Genomic DNA, 20,551 nt, shown 5'->3' on the forward strand with positions numbered 1-20,551 from the left:
CTCCTACCTTCCTTCCATTTACATACTACAATTAACACGACAAACCCATGCTTATTTTTCAGGAGCACTTATATCTGAAGAATCTGCAATAATATAGCTAATTATGTAATACTGATTCCAGAGCTGAATCCCGAAAATAATGATTTCATTCTACTTTCACTGTCTGTTTATTTTACCCACAGAATTAATTGTAGTGGTAAAATATGTTTCTCCCTTTATATTCCTGACTGGTATAATCAAATAATTTCTTAAAGCACATCACTTTTCATTTTAAATGTAGCTTTAAAAAACAGGTTAACAACTGCCTACATTTAACTGTAGATTTTATGTGCTATAATATTATATGTCATCCATTACCAGTTTTATAGGCTTAACAGAATAAAATAATCATTGATCTTTTTTCATATGAACACTATTAAGAAAAATGGTATACACTTCAACTGATTAAAATATTACTTAAGATGCTTTATTAAAATTTATTTTAAAGCAGTTTTTCTCATTAAGACTTGACAAATCTAGAGAACACCTCATTTAATCTCCTTTATGAGGATGTTTTGCATGCAAAGAACAACCTGAGGGAGAGTGAGATTCCAGAAAGGCTTGGGCTAGGGCTAATATGGTTTGGCAGTGTCCCGCCTGCAAATCTCATCTTGAACTGTCATCCCAATAATCCGCACATGTCAAGGGAGAGACCCAGTGGGAGTTGATTGGAACATGAGGGGCGGATTCCCCCATACTGTTCTTGTGAATGTGAGTTCTCATGAAATCTGATGATTGTATAAGCACCTCACATTTCCCCTGCTTGCTCTTCTCTCTCCTGCTGCCATGTGAAGAAGATCTTTGCTTCCCCTTCACCTTCCGCCATGATTGTGGGTTTCCTGAGGCCTCCCCCAGCCGTGTGGAACTGAGAGTCAATTAAACCTCTTGTCTTTATATGTTACCCAGTCTCAGGTATTTCTTTAGAGCAGTGTAAAAACTGATGAATACAGGTCATATAGAGTGGTAGGACATGTAGACAGTTCTTACAGAACTGCTATGCAAATTGCTTCTTGCACAAATCAAGATGGGAAGAAAGATGGGAGAATCACAATCTTCTCTGTAGTTTTAGTTTTTATAAACATTGATAACAACTGGAAAAAGGAACAATTGCCAACTAAAATCTCTGTATGATTCTATAAGAATCTCTTATGATTACTTGCTTAAAATATCCCATAATAGGAATTCAACAAATTTGAAGAGTGTTAATTGGAATAGAATTGGAAAGCCTCTGCTAAGAAACAAGAAAAGAGCCGTCATCATTGCCACCCTCACAACTACCCAAGACAAGTACAGTATTACTAAGGCTAGGTATGTTCCAACAAATAAGATATGGAGTGATATTTCATTTAGTCCACATATAACCCGAGGGGCACTTAGTAATATTTTCCCCGCTTTGGAATCTTTCTAGCCATAGTAGCATTATCTCCATTTTACATGTGAGAAAACTGAGGCACAGGGAGACCAAGTAACTTTCCCAACATTATATATCTAGTAAGTGGTAAATCTACAATACAAACCTAGGACTCTGTGATTCCAAAACCCATGGTCTTAAGCACTACCATCATGATACTCAATATGTAGTCTGTGGACAGGCATCGTCAGCTTTACATGTGGCTTTTTTAGAAGTACATAATCTGATTTAATTGCATACTGACATTCAGAAGCACTGTTCTATACTATAACAATAATATGAATAATAATAGCATATATGACATTATATAATTATTTATAACTTTAAAGTATGTGCATATATGCTACTTAACTATGGGCAATACAAGGCTGGAAAGCAAATAAGGATGATGTTTTAGAAGAAAAAGTGTCCACATTGATGTTTCTGAGATAACATGGACACCGTGTACTCTTGGAGGATTAAGAGGGAGTCATCATAGATTCATGTCCCCAGGAACTATTTAGCGGGATGACATCATGGAAATTTGCTAAATTTTGCCCAGGAAAGGTTGTCCAGCCACATTAAGAATCTTACCAAGAGTGACACTAAGAATATAATGAAGAAAGCCATTTTATAAGAGTTTTAATTTATACAAGAAGAAATCCTGGCAAAGCAACTCTTCAGACGCAGAAGATATTTAAAGCTTCAGTCTCTTTCATTGAAAGTTTTAAATAGCTCAAAGCACCAAATTTAATTAATTTATATTGAATGCAAAACTGGATATAATTATTTTACCATAAATGCAAGTCAGCTAGAAAAACAAAAGGATAGGCTAGAATTTAATTTTTTTCCAATTCTTCGACTTTGTCCAAATAAGAGCCAGTTCACTAAAGAGAATCAATCTGTCAAATTGGTAGTACTGAATTTACTACTTAAATTATTTAAAATGTGTTGGTTTCTTTCGCCTGTCTCTTTACAAATTATAAGCTTTAGTCTTCATTTATTCCACAACATTCCATACACATTTATGATTTGCCAGTGTCAGTTCAATATTATGGCTGCAGACCACCTAAAACATGCAAGGAAGAAAGACAACAGCTTCTATTGAAGCAGATCAATAACTAGAAACGGAAACAAATAGTGAATATAGAAAAAAAAATTGCAAACACTAAAGATGGCAGGAAGATCCAAAGATGTGAAAGGAAGGCAGGTATCCTGGAATCCCAGTATTTCAAAAACTGAGGATATGGAAAGGTGACCAGAGTAAAAGCACAATATGAGAAATTACATATGTAATAAAACATTTCCATGAAACTACAGAATTGCATATTAAATATAAACACAGTTCATCTATTTGTCAACTTTAAATCTCCAGAATAATTTCAGGAGCCAAAACTCAATTTGGAATATTTCTCTTTGCCCCTGTAGTGAGTACTTTTTTCTTCAAATTTCTCTTTTAGTTTACTTGGCTCTAATAAAAGTAAAGCTAATTTCCTCTCTCCCTGCCAATTACTGTAAAGACCATCTAAACCAGTTAAATATAGGCAACATGATACAAAGATGAGAAAGCAATATCTACATCCATTTATTTATTAGCCAAGAATTTCTTTAAATTTATTTTAAAGAAAGACATTTTAAACATTTATTTATTTTTTAAAACAAACTTTTAAAAAGTCCTCTGAAGAGCTCATAGGCATCAGCAAACGATATGCAGTTTAAAATAACATATATAATGTATCATGTTTTCAAAGGAATTCTGAGAGTAACGTGAGCTCTCCAGTTCTACATGCTCACCTCTCACAGATTCTCAACACTTCCTAATGAAGTTAGAAATCAATGAGTTTAACACAGGCATTGAGATTTTCCTCATGATTTAGGACTAAGAGTTTCTGAGACCAGTGTATTTGACCTTAAACAGAGTGGAAGTTATTAAGCAACACCTAAACGAAGAGTTAACTGATTGGAAGTTTTTTGCTGTTGTTGATATGGATTCTTTTCCTTTTCAAGGCGTATGTTAGCTTTTATTTTTGCCACAAATATGATTTTCAGGACCTTGCAATTATCTTAACAACTTGAAGTCTTAAAAAAAGAAAAAAGGGCCAGGGGCGGTGGCTCACGCCTGTAATCCCAGCACTTTGGGAGGCCGAGGCGGGTGGATCACGAGGTCAGGAGATCGAGACCATACTGGCTAACATGGTGAAACCCCGTCTCTACTAAAAATACAAGAAAAAATTAGCCAGGCGTAGTGGCGGGCGCCTGTAGTCCCAGCTATTCGGGAGGCTGAGGCAGGAGAATGGCGTGAACCTGGGAGGCGGAGCTTGCAGTGAGTTCAGATCGCGCCACTGCACTCCAGCCTGGGCAACAGAGCAAGACTCCGTCTCAAAAAAAAAAAAAAAAAAAAAAAAAAAGTGAAAAAAACTCTAAGGCTAAGAGCATATAAAATATTATCTCATTTATGTTCTGACTCAGGTTATTTTAATTATTTTCATTCAGCTAAAATTGAACATATTCATCAGATCTATCATATAGTATGTCTGTCATCACTAAATTATATTATGTGGAAAGAATGGTTCTATTTTGGCTACTAGGCACAGCAATCTGGAATTTTTTTTTCTTTCTCTCTTTTTTCTTTTTGGTAGTGACGGTGGTGGAGAATGGTTTCTCGAAGTCATTGTGAAAACGATTAGAATAATGCCATTTATATAGCAAGTTAAATGTATAGACAAGTCTGTTCTGCCAATTTAAAATTTAAATTGAACTTCTTAATCTCATTCAGGAGTTCTATGACAGATATAGTGGGATTAATGACCCTTGCTTCTAAAAGTAAAATCTTCCTAATACTCAGAGCCCAGTGCTTATCTAAAAACTACAGCAATTTCTTGAAAAATAGACCTTTCTATAAAAAATTAAGCATTAAATTGACATTTTAAATTTTGCAAGCTAGATCAACTTCTTTTAAGAAAGTGTAAATAAAATTGACCGCTTCTGAGACATAATTAAAGGGCAGTGCTAGAAGGGTAATGTTAACTTGTTTAAGACTCTAAAACACCATCCCTACTCTGAAACTTGATGCAAGATAGAACATCATCTCAATCAGATTCCATTACAATTCATACTAATATAAGCAGCAATTAATAAAAACCAGAAATTTTACTAATCTCTTTTACCTTCACTGAATGTATAAGTGTTTAAAGTAAATTATAATGTCTTTAATAAGTAAATTTAAATTGAATTTTAGGAGTATGTTGCCAAGCTTCATAAACACATTTTCCGATAGACTTTTCAGTCACTTCTACATAGTAGAAAGTTACAAGAATCAATGCATCGACCTTTCTACCTGGATGTTACATCGTTCTACTATAAGGCTTTTGAACAAGCCAAAGTATAACTGTAACATAAAGACCACAGACCTGGGGCATGTTAGATATACCTCGCATGTCATGTCAGATAATACAAACAAGTATCTGAAGCTGTCACATTTAAGTATTTATATGTTGCTTTGCGACATAGCATGTGGTGAAAGTCACAGAAACATTAACATGGTACATATGCACAGATGTTCTAAACAGCATAAAGATGTTTTGATAAAACTGATTATTTTTCTATGTGATTTCTTTGAAGAAACTGCTTTAAAATGCCCCAATCTATTGTACAACTGGACTGTCATTTTTCTTACCTTCCATTAAAAAAATAACTTGAATATAGAAATTAAAAAATAAAGTTTCTCATCCCTATATATAGTCACTTAAAATACCTATTTTTTATTTTAGTCCCTTAAAATTATTTGACAGGTCCTTGAAATAAATTTCATTTTAGAATGTTCAGGGAAAGAAGTTCAAGAATTAACCACTAATTTTATCATTTTAATATTTGCCCAAACTCTAGATAAAATGTGGAATAAGAGGTTATGCTTCAAAGAAAGGCAAAATGCAAATTTTCTTACTTTTACTCTACTACTGTCTTGATTTATGAGCTTCAGAGAGGACCATCTGACATTGGCACACCTCTTCAGGATAAGAGAAATTACACAGAGCTAAAGGAATTTGAGTAACAATGTACTTGTGGCTCTCAACCATATGTTACATGAATTACTTAAATAACTGCTTCAAACTCCCCTTCCTTTTCTACAGGTAGATGGAACCATGAAATCCTAAACCTATAACAGAGCAGTGCTTCTCAACAATCTTTGCTGAAGGACCAGCACTACCCCCATCAGTCACAGACCAATACTTTTATAAAATAAAATAAAAATGAGTTATCAGGAAAAAATAAAGTGAAATAGACTTACAAAATATAGCCATAATTCTTGATTGGTTTTCACAGATGTAAAACTGCTCTGTTAAGTTGCTATAAACACCTCTAAATGCTCACTCTCAATTTCCATACTTATCACCCATAAACAGTTCTCAGATCAGTATGGGTCTGTGTACCACGCTTGGAGAAGTACTGAGTCATGAAACAAATATACTTCCTGGCAAAAAGTTCTCATTCCTTTGACTAAGAGTAATTGTTCTTTACATTTGTGTTGGCGGGAGGGAGATGTGGAAGAGGCAACTTTACTCAAGTGATAGTCTGAGAAAGTTATTCTTTCATCTGTACTTAGCTGTGAAAATGGATTTTCCCACTAATTTTGGCCATGGGGTAGAACACAGTGACTCTCAACACTTAAAGGGCAAAGAAATCACCTTGGGGAAGTGCAAAAAAAAAAAAAAAATGCTTATTAAGGTTTCAACAGCAGAGACTCTGGTTCAATAGGCTTCCTCAATGCCTGCAATTTCTGTGTTTCTCCTAACCTTCAACACCTTTACTCACTCCCAGAAAGTCAATATGATTATTCTAGTTTCACAGATGAGAAAATGCAGACTCCACATTTTTGCCTTAGGCTGTAGATAAAGTATTAAACATAGAACTCAAATCCTCTAGATTCAAAGTTTAGTGTTGTTGCTTTTTCTTATGTATGTCCTATAGTACAAAAGAATATTGAGTTTTAAAAAGCCTAAATTGTTACTGAGATAGCAATGTATGTTTAAATTTATTACCATTTAAAGTTATTTATTCCCCTGACAACAATTGCCATATACAACATAAATATGTGTGTCGGTGACATTAGACAGCATCTTTACTGTCCACTGATGTCCTAGACACTCTTTTTTATGTCATTCAATCACAGCCAGACTCTTGTTCAGGAAATACTTTGCTTTCTCAGTGAAGTCCCTTGAGGTATACCAAATTATTAGTTAATTAGCTATTAAAGTATACCAAGGCTCATATAACTGATTTAAAAAATTACAACCATTTGCAGACAAGAGGTAATCTAGCTATGTTGAAAACAAATTGTGCTGGACTTGGATCAAGGAATCTGAAATCTAGCCATGAGTCAGTTATTTACCATTTGTATGATTTGGGGAAAATAATTTTCTCTCTCAGTTCAGTTTCCTTATCTATATCTTTTAGATAATAACCTGTAATATGCAAGTCTCTTATGAAATTAGATTTTAAAAATAACGGGTACAAAAATGTTTTCCCTGCAGTCTTTGTCAGTTGATGATCAATACATTTTTCTTTTTTCCTGTTAAAAAAGGCAGTATGTCATGTGTTTACTTCTTTGGTTCATAAGAGTTACAGGGTAGGGGTGGCTAAACTAGCTCCAAATCGAGAACTTTCTTACAACTGTATGTAGATGACCCACGAGGTAGTCTCTCACCCCACATGTAGGCTTATCTACTTTCACTGGATGTAGTCAGGTAGGAAGCTAGATTACCAGTTGTCAGGAATATTGCAGAAGAGATTCTAGCAAGTGTGGGTAGGCAGATCAGATGGCTGTAAATATCCTTTTCCTGTTAGGGTTGTCATCATAATACCATAGACTGAGTGGTTTCAACAACACACATTTATTGTCTCACAGCTCTGGAGGCTGGAAATCCAAGATCAAGGTGTCAGCAGGGTTGGTTTCTCCTGAAGATTGTTAGGGAAAGATCTGTTCCATGTCTCTCTCCTTGGTTGTAGATGGCATTCTCCCTGAATCTCTTCACTTTATTTTCCTTCAATACAAGTTGTGCGTGCAAATTTTCCCTCTTTAGAAGGACACCCGTCAGAATGAATTAGGGCCTATTGTAATGACCTAATCTGAACTAATTACATCTTCAATGACCCTATTTCCAATTAAGGTAACATTCTAATTCACTAGGACTAATGATTTCAACTTATGAAAATTTGAGGGACACAATTCAACCTATAATACTATTATTCAATGTTTAGCATCTCCACGAGCAGTAGAAGTCAGGAGTCCCAGTTTTCTCTTAGTTTTGCCACTTGCTAGCCATGAAACTGGACATCACTCAATAAGTCTAGGCTTACCTGTAAAATAAGCATGTTGAAGAAACAAATTAACTCTAAAATGTTCTTTCATTTTAACATGTCTATGTCCAAGTGTGGAGTAGAGGTCTCCAAAAGAGCTACTGGATCACAAAATGAGCTGTAAGCTTCCATATTTTCTTATTCTGGTCCTTTTATTTACCCAAAATCCCAGTTAGTAAGGAAGTCACAGTAGGAAACAGATCAAATATATTACTTGCAAAGCCTCATCTCATTGTGATTAGGCTGACTACATAAAGAATATCTATATATAAATATATAGATATGTGTGTGTATGTGTGTAATGTGTATTATGCCTCGATCTTTAATGAGAAGAACAACTAATATATGCATAAATCAAATATCTTCGGAAGGATGGATACAAAAGCCATTTACCACATTGCTTGCCACTTAAGAGAGAACTAAGTTGCAGGGGAAGAGCAGTCAGGAAATTCTTTTGTTCTCTTTAGATTTTTGAATCACAGGAGAATGTGCTACCTATTCAAAGAGTAAACAAGGATTAAATAAGAAAAACATTCATGCATTATGCATTTGTTTAACCTTTGGTTTCTAAGTCTGAATAGTGTATATTGAAGTCATTTTGTGCTTCGAGGTCACTGTAATAAGTACGTCTGACTTTGACAAACTTTCCATTTTGCAGAAAGCTACAGGACTCAGCAAACATGCTTAGATATCTGCTTCAGTGTGAAACATATAATGAAAGAAGACTTCATAACCAGATGTTTCTTAAGAAGCTTCTGTTATACAAAAATGACACAGTTAATGAACAGGAGAGCAACCTGCTACATCTGTCTTCAAAGGACAAGGAAGTTAGCAATCAATACTGTATTTACGATGGCATTTTTCACCTGAAAAGTTTCCACTTACCTACCACTTGTGTCTAAGAAAGACAGGCTTTTTCTTACTCAAAATTTCACCCTTGCTGCTCACCTATTTTAGTGACAGCAGCAGTTGTATAAACTTAGTAAGAACAGTTATTAATGTGTAAACCAAATTTAATTAATATATCGTTGAACAAAACAAATGGCAGTGTGCCTTACCATTATTTTTATCACTGGCTGAAAGATAGAAGGCATTTCCATAACTGGAGCAGGTAATAAAATACGAGCCAGAGAAGAGAGCACTATTCAAGAATCATTTGTTAAAGGAAAGAAGACGAAGTTTGCCAGTTCCATTTTAAAGATGAAGGAAACAAAGATCCTGAAGGGTATATATCCAAAGATAATAGAAACATGAAATTGAAATTTTCTGTCTTGGGTTCTGTATTTTTATCTGTAATATTATAAGTGTACATTTAAGCTAAAGTTCTAGAATAATCTCTATATGTTAAGCACACTTAATGCTGTCTTAGAGTCCTAAAATGCCTCACCAATATTTTGTCACTATGACAGCCCTTATGGACTCACACAAAACAGTTGATGAATACTATAAAGAATTGATTTTTAAGTGCATTCTTTGGGCAACCACTGGGATTTTTACATCACTGTCCTTTTATTAACCACAGTAAACAAATACATAAGCCAACTTAAAATTACAGATGCAAATTAAGGAGATGACTCGAGTCTATGCTTGCTTTTCTTTCCTAATAAGTGATTAAATTAATAATTTCTGTTAGATGTCAGTTATCTAACACATAAAACAATGAGTGCTTAGAATTTTTCTTTCATATTGGCACACTTCCATCAATTACACTACTTATGGTACAAATGTTATGGCTATTTCTCTTCTATCAATTATCTATTATGTGTTTTTCCTGTCTTTTTATTTATCTATATCTATTACCTATCTACCTATATATGTGTCTATTCCACTCTATTCATTCATTCAAATAATTTGTGTTGAGTCTTTGCTATGTTTCATGTTCTATACTACAGTTACCTTAATAAAAAATATACATATGGTATTTATCTCAGATTCCAAAGCAAACCTTAACATTTACCATAGAGCTTTCCTTGGCCACCTGCAAGTTACCTTTCCTTCCTTTGAACTCAGGTAGCATTTACTTTTAAAGAGCTTTAAGCATTTAATTATAGTTCTTTATAGAATGATTTAACTACTACACCTCATTTTCAACAAATGAAGCAAACTCTAGAGAGTACCTGCCTGTGTAGAGTACACTGTTTAGTTTAATCTATTAACATCTAGATGTTTTTCTGGTATCTGATAGAAGAGAATGTTTAAAGGAGTACTAATCAACTATGTCAACTTCATAGGTAAAACAACCATTCTTCCTCCTTCTGCTTTTCCTCCTCCCTCTTCTTTTTCTCCTCCTCCTCACTGTCCTGCTTATTCTCCTGTAATCTTTCTCAGTGTTGTTATTGTTGCCATCGTAATTCTAGTGTCTAGTGTCTACTATAGTCAGACACATGATCAGTGCGTAATAAATGCCCAGTAAGTGAATCAGTAAAAAATTACCTCTTCTCCCTCCTCTTACTCTTCATTATATTTGTTAATGTTATGTTTTTAACAAGTGCTTTTAAATGCAGTTATTTTAAGTAGTCACATTTTTCAATATACAGAATTATTGAGTAGGACTCAAAAGTTTGTAAAAGGAAGAAATCATTGAATGAATTAATAAATGAAACACTTTTTTTTTTTTTTTTGAGACGGAGTCTGACTGTTGTTGCCCAGGCTGGAGTGCAATGGCGCGATCTCGGCTCACTGCAACCTCAGCCTCCCAGGCTCAAGTGATTCTCCTGTCTTAGCCTCCCGAGTAGCTGGGATTACAAGTATGGGCCACCAAGCCCGGCTACTTTTTGTATTTTTAGTAGAAATGGGGTCTCACCATGTTGGGCAGTCTGGTCTCAAACTCCTGACCTCGTGATCCGCCCGCCTCGGCCTCCCAAAGTGCTGGGATTACAGGCGTGAGCCACCGTGCCCGGCCATGAAATACGTATTTATGTATTTTCCTCAGCAACGTTTTTGAGATCATGACACACACAAAAACTTTTAAAATTTCATAGAAAAATGTTGGCCTTTAATCAGTTGAAATGCAAGTGATATCTGGCATGTAGTAAGCATTCAATAAATGGCTGCTGTAACCAGAGTCCTGAACAATGTCATACAAGGAAGGCTCATGGCATTTCTGGAAGCTAAAATACAACCACAGAAGGATCATTCTTGAGATCCAGCTGTACCTATAGATAATTCAAATTTCCCCCATCCGTCCTCTTCCCAACACCCCACCACACAAACACCAGAAGGTAAGTTCCATAATTGTAGGAACTTAGTTTGTTAGTTTCACTACTGAATCCTTAGGGCCTAGCACATAGTAGGTATTCAATAAATATCTGTTGAATAAATTTTTTAAAACCCCACTGTTTGGGAGTGTAAAAATTGTTCAATGTATTTCATCTTTCTCCTGCCTTCCCCTCCCTCCGCCTACATATGTTCAAAATCTCAGGCCCCTCCTCAGAACTTTTGACTCAGAATCTGCACTTTTAACATGATTACCTGTGATTTCATAGGAGAAGCACTGCTATAAATCATATAAATTTCACTTTTCTGTCCTCCAATGGATAAAACTCCTCAACTTGTTGATCAAAACCCGACCTCACAGTATACTCAAGTTTCTAGCAGTTGGTCCTTTGTAGAACTAGGAAGAGCCAGAGTGAAGTCAGCTGCTAGGACTTGATCTCTCTCTCTCTCTCTCTCTCTCTCTCTCTCTCTCTCTCTGTCTTTGTCTCTTTATCTCCCTCTCTCCCCACTCTTCTCTTTGTTCTTTCCCCTTGCTTTCATGATAAAATCATGTTATACAGAGGAGCAGCACAGCGTCAAATTTTCTATGCTAATTTACATTTTTTAATGTTAAAGAACCATCAGCCAAAGCTAGCTAAAGCAAAATAGTTATCCTCTTTTATTGCTCTTTTATTCTGCCTCTTTACTTTCTATGTGACCTCCTCACTCTTCCTTGTGCATCTCCTAGAAGGCAGAATAACTAAATATTTACTGAGTATCTGGCATCTGCAGGCACAGAAAGTCAGTTTTCCTCATTTAATCTTTATACCAACTAGATATACAGCCATAGGAATGGGGGCATGGAATCATGCTCAGTCAGTCCTCATGAACACATTCTCCAAACGTAGTACTTTTTCAACGACATTCTAAAAGTTTATTATTGTCACAACTATGAGTTAGAACATGAAGAAAATATGTTAGAAAAATAAAGAATAAAAGGGAAATGGTGAGACCCCAAGAGAAAACTGTCATAAAATGCGGCCATTTCTTCATGATTACCTTCCATTCTGAACAACATCCCAAAGTCTGGCCCAAGCCATTCTCCTTCAATCTCTAGCATTTTAAAAGCCAGCTATATCTCTGATAACAAACCTAAGCATCTGGGTTTTTAAATTATTTCTTTATTTTATTGTACAGGACACTGGGGCTCTGATAGATTTCGCCTTTGTCCACAGTAACAGAGACATTCAGCTTTTCTGATTCTACATAGTGCTTTCCATTCTATCAGTAGCATCTCAGCACCAGGGCCACCCCTGCTTTACATCCCAAAGACTGGAAGCCTGAGGCTTATATGGCCACAGGTATCTTAGATGTGTATTAGATGCCACTAAAGAGAAGTATTTCACAGAATTTGGATGGACATAACTGGGATTACTGAGTGTCCTGTGTCTGCAACTCCATGACTCCATGAAAGTGAACAGAAAAACACGAGAGCCAGCAAGTCTTCTCTGACCTGTTTGTCGAATACTCCCAAATGTTTTGTATGCACCTAAATCCTTATATTAAATTATTTCCTGTTCACATGCCTAGAATAGTTTCTATTTTTTTCACCCAGCCCTCACTAAGACAACCATATAGCCATTCACTCCTATACTCAAGCTAACATTGTATGCGTACATCTTTCCATATAAACATATTTCATTAACAAAAATTTCCTTATTTGTCAACTTCACCTTTACAAACTGAATTGTTTTCATGGCAGAGGTCATAACATAATCTGTTATCACTGTTTCTGGCACATCATGATGCCAATTAGCTGAATAATTGCTGAATAACTAGCAGTTGTCTGAAGGAACTAAGCTCAAGACCCTTTCTAATATTTCTTTCCTAAACATCATCTATCTACTCCTGTGACTGTTTCAAGAAATATAAATTCAGAACGGGATCACTGGGATCAGAATATTTTTAAGCACTGAAACTCTAAGGTCTTAAGAGATTAAAGGGCAGGGTGGGAAATACGTGAGGAATTCCAGGAAAGCTTTTGTGTGAAAGCTACTAGAACATCAAGGGATACATTTCTAGGGAATAGCTTCTGTTGTGATTCCTTAAAAGTTGTCTTTGAGGAGACTAAGGGATCCTGATAGTCTCATTGAATGTCTTCTTTTATACCCATAACTCAGTTCTGATTCTACATCTGTTTCCTTTCTCTCCTAACTGTGCTTAGTTTTATAGACGTTTCATTATTCTTGCTGATTCACACCCAAACCTCATGGTTTATTCTCTTGTGGAAGATAATAATCAGAGATATCCACTTATATTTTTATACATTTTATAAGCATACATTTAAAAAGTTTTCCTTTATGTTTCTGCCAACTCTATCCCAAATAGAGAGATGACTGCATATTCATATCCTCGGGAAGAATATAGTCTCTGATCACCAGGCAGACAGTCTCTGATCATCATGGACTTTGCTTTATAAAGGTCATATGGGTAAAAGTTGTTGGGTGGCAGAATTAATCACTTATCGTCAAAGAAGGGATAGCTGTGTTGTGGATCTAGGTAGGAAGGACTGCTGACAGACTTGCAAAGTTTGTGTGTCTAAGCATGGCACAGAACAAGCTGAGAGGCAGGTGCCTAAAGGGCCATGCTAGCCAGGTGCTGACCATCTCATGAATGCCTATGTGGATAAATAACTTGATAATCAGAGGAAGTCTCCCACCAAAGCCTTATAACCTGTTAGATAATTCTAGAGTCCAAAACCTTAGCATATCCTGAAACAAAATTAGAGTGGATTTCCCTCCAGCCTGATGAAATGGGCTCTCTTGAATGAGAAATAAAGTCAATTTATGGCCGTAAAAATTATGTTTTATACATACCGAATTTTTGGATTGTGATTCACATCTGCTACAAAATCAAGAACTCAGACTGTTACTGAAGGAGATGTTCTATGCCCTAATTCTCAGTCAAAAGCTACCTTATTATGGGCTTTCCAACAATTCACTTCAGTTGGAAGCAAAGAATGACTTCATCCTTGTCTGGCTATATCTTGACCAGCACTGGAAGGGAATAACCAAGGAAAAAGCAATAGTTGGAGCAACAGAGGGCCTCTTGGTTTAAGTAGAATAAACATCAACACAAGTTAAAATCCGTGATAGGGGAAAAAGAATCGAGTCAAACTTTTGCAATCAGTTAGCCAAGGAACTGTCAATTCAGAATCAGAAGGGTTTACAAGCTGCTTATGAGCATGCTGCTTATCACTCAGATAGTGCTTGTTATACACCAAGCCCCATTCTAAATGATTTAACCCATACAACCCTTACCACAGACCGATGAGGCATATTATATTATTAGTCCCATTATATGGATGAAGACATGATGGCCCATGGGAGTCTTGGGACCCGTTCAAGGTCATATCTATGGTAAGAGGCAGTTCTGAAATTTGAACTTAGTCAGTGTAGCTACAGAGTTCAGCTTGACCACCACACAATGCTGCCTTTGCCCACGAAAAAAACCTACAAATTTCTGAATGGTATAACCTCCCAATGAAGAGACTATCAGGTCCACACCTTTTATTTTAAAGATGAGGGAACAGCAGCAAAGAAGGTAAAGAGATTTGCTCAGGGTCATGTAGCTCAACACATCACTCATCTTTGTTTTATGTTAAATGATATTCATTGTCAATCAAATTAATCACTTTGTTATTAATATTTCCCAAGAGGCAAATCAAAAGTTTTAAATCCAGCCTTTTATGGCCTTCCAGGAATTTTACCTAAAATGCTCTTAAACTGACATGGGATGGGATGCCAAGTGGTCTCAGAGGCCAGAAAAAGCACCTTGATGGTTAATCCCCTGGGTGTCTGGGACACAAGGCTGTGCCAGGAAACCACTTAACAGAAGAGCAGGCAAGAAATCAGGGAAAGGGAACCCAGAGGACTTCAGTGTAGTCATTTAGGAATAAGGGAATTTGATGCGGAGCAGGTTTCCTCTACTCTAATGAAACACCTAGAATTAGAAACCTGTATTTTGTAAAGGTGATCTTTATGTTGCCTGATTTATGAAATATCAATTTCAAAACAAGGTTTGGAAAATTCCTCTCCCTACAAAAAGCAAAGGGGTCATTTTGATTCTCCCTTGCCTTTTAGCAAGGACTAGCATATAACTGTACTGACTCATTGACATGTCCAAAGTCCATGTGACAAAGTACTGTTAAAGAAAATAAGACCCACTGCTGTCTCCTAAAGAATTATTTAATTGTGAGCCAAATACATATATTTTTAAATCCATCATGGGGACAAGATATTGCAACGAGAAAGCTGTATTATTTAGATCACTGGACATTTAGTGACCTCTCATCTTAATCCTTCCTGCTCTGGTTGCACTGACATGTCCTGTCATTGACAAGCTCAGACTTGCCTTATAACAACCACTGTTGTTATCTGAAGGCTGAATAGATAATATTAAAAAAAAAGTCACTTACTTGTTTCTAACCTTTTCAACCCTTATTTCAATTTTCATCCTAAGAATACTCTGACTGCAGAAAAAGAAACACATGATGATGAAAATGATGCATCTGCCAACTTACAAAAAGATATCTTAAAAGTGAAAATAGAGGTAAGAAAGTAATTGAACCTGTGCTGAGAGGCTATTGACAAAGCCCAAAGAAACAAAGAAATATGAGAGTTAACTTGGGCAACAATAACACACACTAAAACTCTTGCTACCAGAACCCTGAGTTGTTTTAAGTTAATGGCGGGAAGAAAGTGCTGTATACCTGAAACATAATCACTGCTGTCATTGTCAAGGTCCTATTTATTAAGTTAGAGAAACGTAACAGATTTGGAAATTAAAGCAGATAGAAGAAACACATTTTTAATTTTTAAAATATGTACTGAAATTCTAATGTTCTCTCTAATAAATACATTGTTTCAATTTGGATGTATGCCTACAAAGCTATAGATTTGTTGCACTTGCCCAGAAGACACTAGAGGGGAGACATCAAGTCATGATCAACCCAATCGGATCGAATCTCTTTTCATTTTCCTTGAAGGAGCCTGGTTCTGGGGATTTTTCCTAACCAGGCAAACAACTAACTTCATTATGGCTTCTAGACAAACCATGCAATGAACAATATAGCAAAATGGAGGCAGTGACCAAATCAACCCTGGCCTTTAAGGTTTTCCAATACCTTCCACTCAGGCAAAGACAAATTCGGCAGGTACTTACCGCATTGAAATTGGGGAACAGGTTGACTGCAGCTGCAGTGTCAAGAGGAAAAGGAAGAAATGGTTTAATATCCAGCGATGGTTGCAGAGGAGGGGCTGGTGGACGGACAAGGGCCGGGAGAGCAGGACTCTGGCATGTACCACCTGTGAAGACCAGAGCAAAGGGAGCAATCAGGGACACCACCATGGAAAAAAACACCAAAGTTGCTTTTGAGACAAAAAGGCCAGCTTTGTGGGTCACTGGAAAAAACAAGACATGGACTCTATTGACCTCAACTGGGAACTGGCCAATGAGCAAATTTGCCATTAGGCAGAGCGAGCTAGTTGAACTGCTCCGTTTTCCTTTGATTATAACTATCTGGTTATGTAAGTAACATCAACATTTCAAATGCCCCAACCTGTCTTTATTTTCCTGCCTAGAGCTCCAGATTGGGTCAGTCACAAATTTGCAACCAAGATCTCTGAATTCAAAGGGAAGACCCCTTCATCATGTGCCCATCCCTCTTTGAAAACTAAAGCACTCACAATATGCATTAAGTCTGAGTGATTATTTTACAGAACTGCTCTTTGCTACCACATCCAAAACTCTGGCAGCAGCATGACATGAACCTGGCACATACAAGAAATTTAACCTCAAACTCAGGCAGCTGTACCTTACTGCTCTAGCAACTGGAGGATTAAAAACCAGCAAAACCAGTGCTACGATATCTGAACTGTTCAGCACCCCTACAGCTCTGATTATTCAACAACTCCCTGCCTTCCTCCCAGTCAGGAGTAGGTGGAATTTAGATGGCCACTGTTGAGCAGGCAGTGGGAATATTATGCCAACAAAGACATCCCCTTTGCATGCCAGTAAGTAGCCAGCCTTTTGCAAGAGAGCACATACCTTTGCCCCCTGTTATAGGACTCCACCACACTCAGGAGCTGGAAGGATGGAAACCCATCTTTAGTGTTCAGTCTCCCATATTTTGGTAACATTCCAAAACATCAATTTGCTGTTCATTAAAGGCTGTTTGAATCCTAGGAAACTGTTAAAATATGCCAGGATTCTTCTAATCTGAGAGGCAAGCAACAGACTGTAAAAACCTGCTGGTGAGAATCCAACAAGCATTAGGAAAACAAAATGCAATGGGCTATTTTTCTGTCTAACAGTAAAGAATTCTAGGAGACATGCTTGTGCCACTTGCCTGCCATCTCATTTTTAAAAACAAGGTAGAGTCAGTCTCCTCGTATAAATTGCCTTTACAAATTTCACAACAAACTCTCTGGCCAGCTGCACACAGAACATCATCTTGCCCTCAATCAGTTACCTGAGCACAAAATTAACATTCTGAAAATGATTCCCCAATGATAAATCCAACCCTATGGGGCCACAGAGGATCTGCTAACAAGCTAGATGACTTAGTACCTATAACAGAAGCCATCAGCACAGGATTTAATTAACCATACACAAGAACCATCAGCTCTCCTGCTCCCAGGTATAAAATCAGCTGGAGCCAAATTAAGAAAAACCGTATTTCCCCCCACTGTCTTACCTTCTTTCTTGAAATAATAATAGCATGGCCAACAATAGCAAAGTCAATAACTGAAGTCTATAATCAGTAAACTAATTTGCAAAGTAGCACAAGGCACTAAATAAAGGGCAGATGTCAAAACAAATAGAGATAACAATGAAATATAACAAGTCTACATTCACCAGAGCACACTATAAACTTAGTTTATTGTCCACTTGGTAGTGTATTGAGTGTGAGTGTGTAACCATTTTTAGAGAGGGCATCCGTAAAACTTTGGTGATAGACGTGTCATGAGTTTAGTGTTGTTAAAAGTTTCTCTTTTAATAAAAAGTTTAAAACCCAAAATAACTTTTTAGATGGTGCATCTTTAAAAAACTCAGAAGTAAGGTCGGGTGTGGTGGCTCATGCCTGTAATCCCAGCACTTTGGGAGGTCAAGGCGGATGGATCACTTGAGGTCAGGAGTTTGAGACCAGCCTGGCTAACATGGAGAAACTCCATCTTTACTAAAAATACAAAAATTAGCCAAACGTGGGGTGCACACCTGTAATTCCAGCTACTTGGGAGGCTGAGGCAGAAGAATCACTTGAACCCAGGAGGCAGAGGTTGCAGTGAGCTTAGATTGCACCACTGTACTTCAGCCTGGGCGACAGAGCAAGATTCTGTTTCAAAAACAAAAACTCAGAAGTAAAGTAAGCTTTGGTTGAAATCAGTGATGTGGTGAAATTTAAGAAGTAATTTTAAATTACTTTTATTTTTGTTGTTATTCTTTTTGAGACAGGATCTCACTCTATTGCCCAGGCTGGAGTGCTGTGGCACCATTATGGCTCACTGCAGCCTCAATCCCCTGGGCTTAGCTGATCCTCTCATCTCAGCCTCCCGAGTATCTGGCACTACAGGCGCATGCCACCATGCCCACCTAGTTTTTGTATTTTTAGTAGAGATGGGTTTTTGCCATGTTGGCCAGGCTGGTCTCAAACTCCTGAGCTCAAGCAGTCCACCCACCACGGCCTCCCAAAGTGCTGGAATTATAGGTGTGAGCCGCCATGCCCAGCCCTAAATTACTTTCATTTGTGTCACACATCATTCTTTGCAAAGGATATTCATTTACATTCACTTGGTTTGATTCTAAGATTTCAGAAATTAGGTAAGGGTTAACAACATAACATCACGTAGAGAAAAAAAAAAACATGTTGATAAACTCTTCAGTCGTTTATCTTGCTTCCGCAGAAAATTCCATGCTTATAATAACAAGGATGCAATTTAGCAAGAAAATATTCTACAATTGTTTCATTTTAAGTCCTCCTCTGGTTTAGGGTATCCAAAGAAGTGAAGGAATAGCTCGAGCTGATTTTTTATCTAGCACAATGAGAGACATAAATAATAAAAATATGTCCGTTCAATTATCAGGTAAATTTAATTTCCCATTCTCTCTTTTAGGATATCTATTTCATTTATACTTGTATAAACAGTTCAAGGTCCTCTCTTAGTGGTGCAACTAGAGTTTCCTTCCTAGGGGATTTAAAAAAACCATCAAAGAAGAGTCATAAAAACCTTAGAAAGTTCGAAAAAATATTTAAGCTCATCTCTTCTCACCTGTTAGAAAGGAGCAATGTATAAGATTGTAGGAAAGCAGAGGACATGTGGCTACATATTTTTAGACTATTTGCTATGCAAATACGGGTGTAGGGGTTGCTGTGGGTCTGATTCCCAGAGCCCCTTTCAGCACCAAGGCACTCCTCTCAGTTGCTTGGAGTGCTGGTAGCTGATGTCCCTAGCCCAAGAGCCTCTTTACAAATTGCCCTGGGCCAAAGGGAGCTGCCTCACCTAAGGTGACCCTCCTAAGTGGAGGATTTGATAGCCTCAAGCAATCACTGATTCATGCAGGAGTCTACTGGCTTTGCCCACTTGTCTCAAAGCAGGAAAACTCTGAAGCTCTATTTTACCTCCAAAGTTGCTAATGGCATTAGGGTAGGCTGAGGCCTCTGCTGTGACTACATCACAGTCCAGCTCCTTCCTCTTCCCAATCCTGTATCCCTCACTTCTCACAAATGATGTTTCCATGAGCACTCCCCAGTAAAGTCTCAGAGCTCACTTTAGGAATAACTTGATCTGTGACACCAGGATACAGCAATTCAGGTGTTTAAGTAAAATATAAAATTGCTTTATTCTAAAATAGATGCTTGCCTCCAAACCTATAGCACTGATATTGAGGCACGAAATTGAAGCTACCTCTTCAAAATTATCTGTGACTAACATTTCTGCTTTTGAAATCTGGATTAGTCCTAAAATATTTTACTTGTACCAATCTGTACTTGCTCAGCAACAAGAATACTGTTTGCAAATAGTGCAAAATCAAAACTGGCACATATAATATGTTTCATCTGTAAAGCAAACTAAAATACTCTCTTTGAGAAAATAGCTATTTCATTTCCCCATATTTAAATAGAAATGATTGCATTTAAGATATGAATACACGTTTATTATTTTACTTATCATAAAATTACCTTGATAACTATAAACATGAAAATATATAATAAATTCATAGACATTTCTATAGGTGAGGAAGTTTTGTCGTTAATGTTTACCAATAATGTCACTTTATTCATTGGAATGTCACACTTCTGGAAATATTAATATTCTTAATTTGAGGCAGGTCTTTTAAAGCCTCAATGGATTAGGGTCAGAAAAATATACAAACTCTGTCTATATCTAGTACCACATATTTCATAGCCTATGCTATTTTATTACACAGTTTTAACAAATTAGTCTGATTTCAGAGAAGATACTATCTCTCTATACCAAAATTTGTTACATGACATTAAAGTCAACAAAT

The 20,551-nt window shown here is 36.8% G+C and overlaps 1 protein-coding gene across 2 annotated transcripts in view; it reads right to left on the reverse strand.

Moving 5' to 3' along the window:
• ZNF385D (zinc finger protein 385D) overlaps positions 1-20,551 on the reverse strand; it is a 1,012,439-nt gene that overhangs the window by 243,456 nt on the left and 748,432 nt on the right. For both annotated transcript variants that reach the window (XM_011974768.1, XM_011974769.1), the window contains one exon: positions 16,205-16,347. In XM_011974768.1, coding sequence (XP_011830158.1) covers positions 16,205-16,347 — 143 coding nt within the window. The remainder of the gene's footprint in view (positions 1-16,204; positions 16,348-20,551) is intronic.

This window comes from Mandrillus leucophaeus, unplaced genomic scaffold (assembly GCF_000951045.1).
Source record: "Mandrillus leucophaeus isolate KB7577 unplaced genomic scaffold, Mleu.le_1.0 Scaffold149, whole genome shotgun sequence".
Classification (NCBI taxonomy): domain Eukaryota; kingdom Metazoa; phylum Chordata; class Mammalia; order Primates; family Cercopithecidae; genus Mandrillus; species Mandrillus leucophaeus.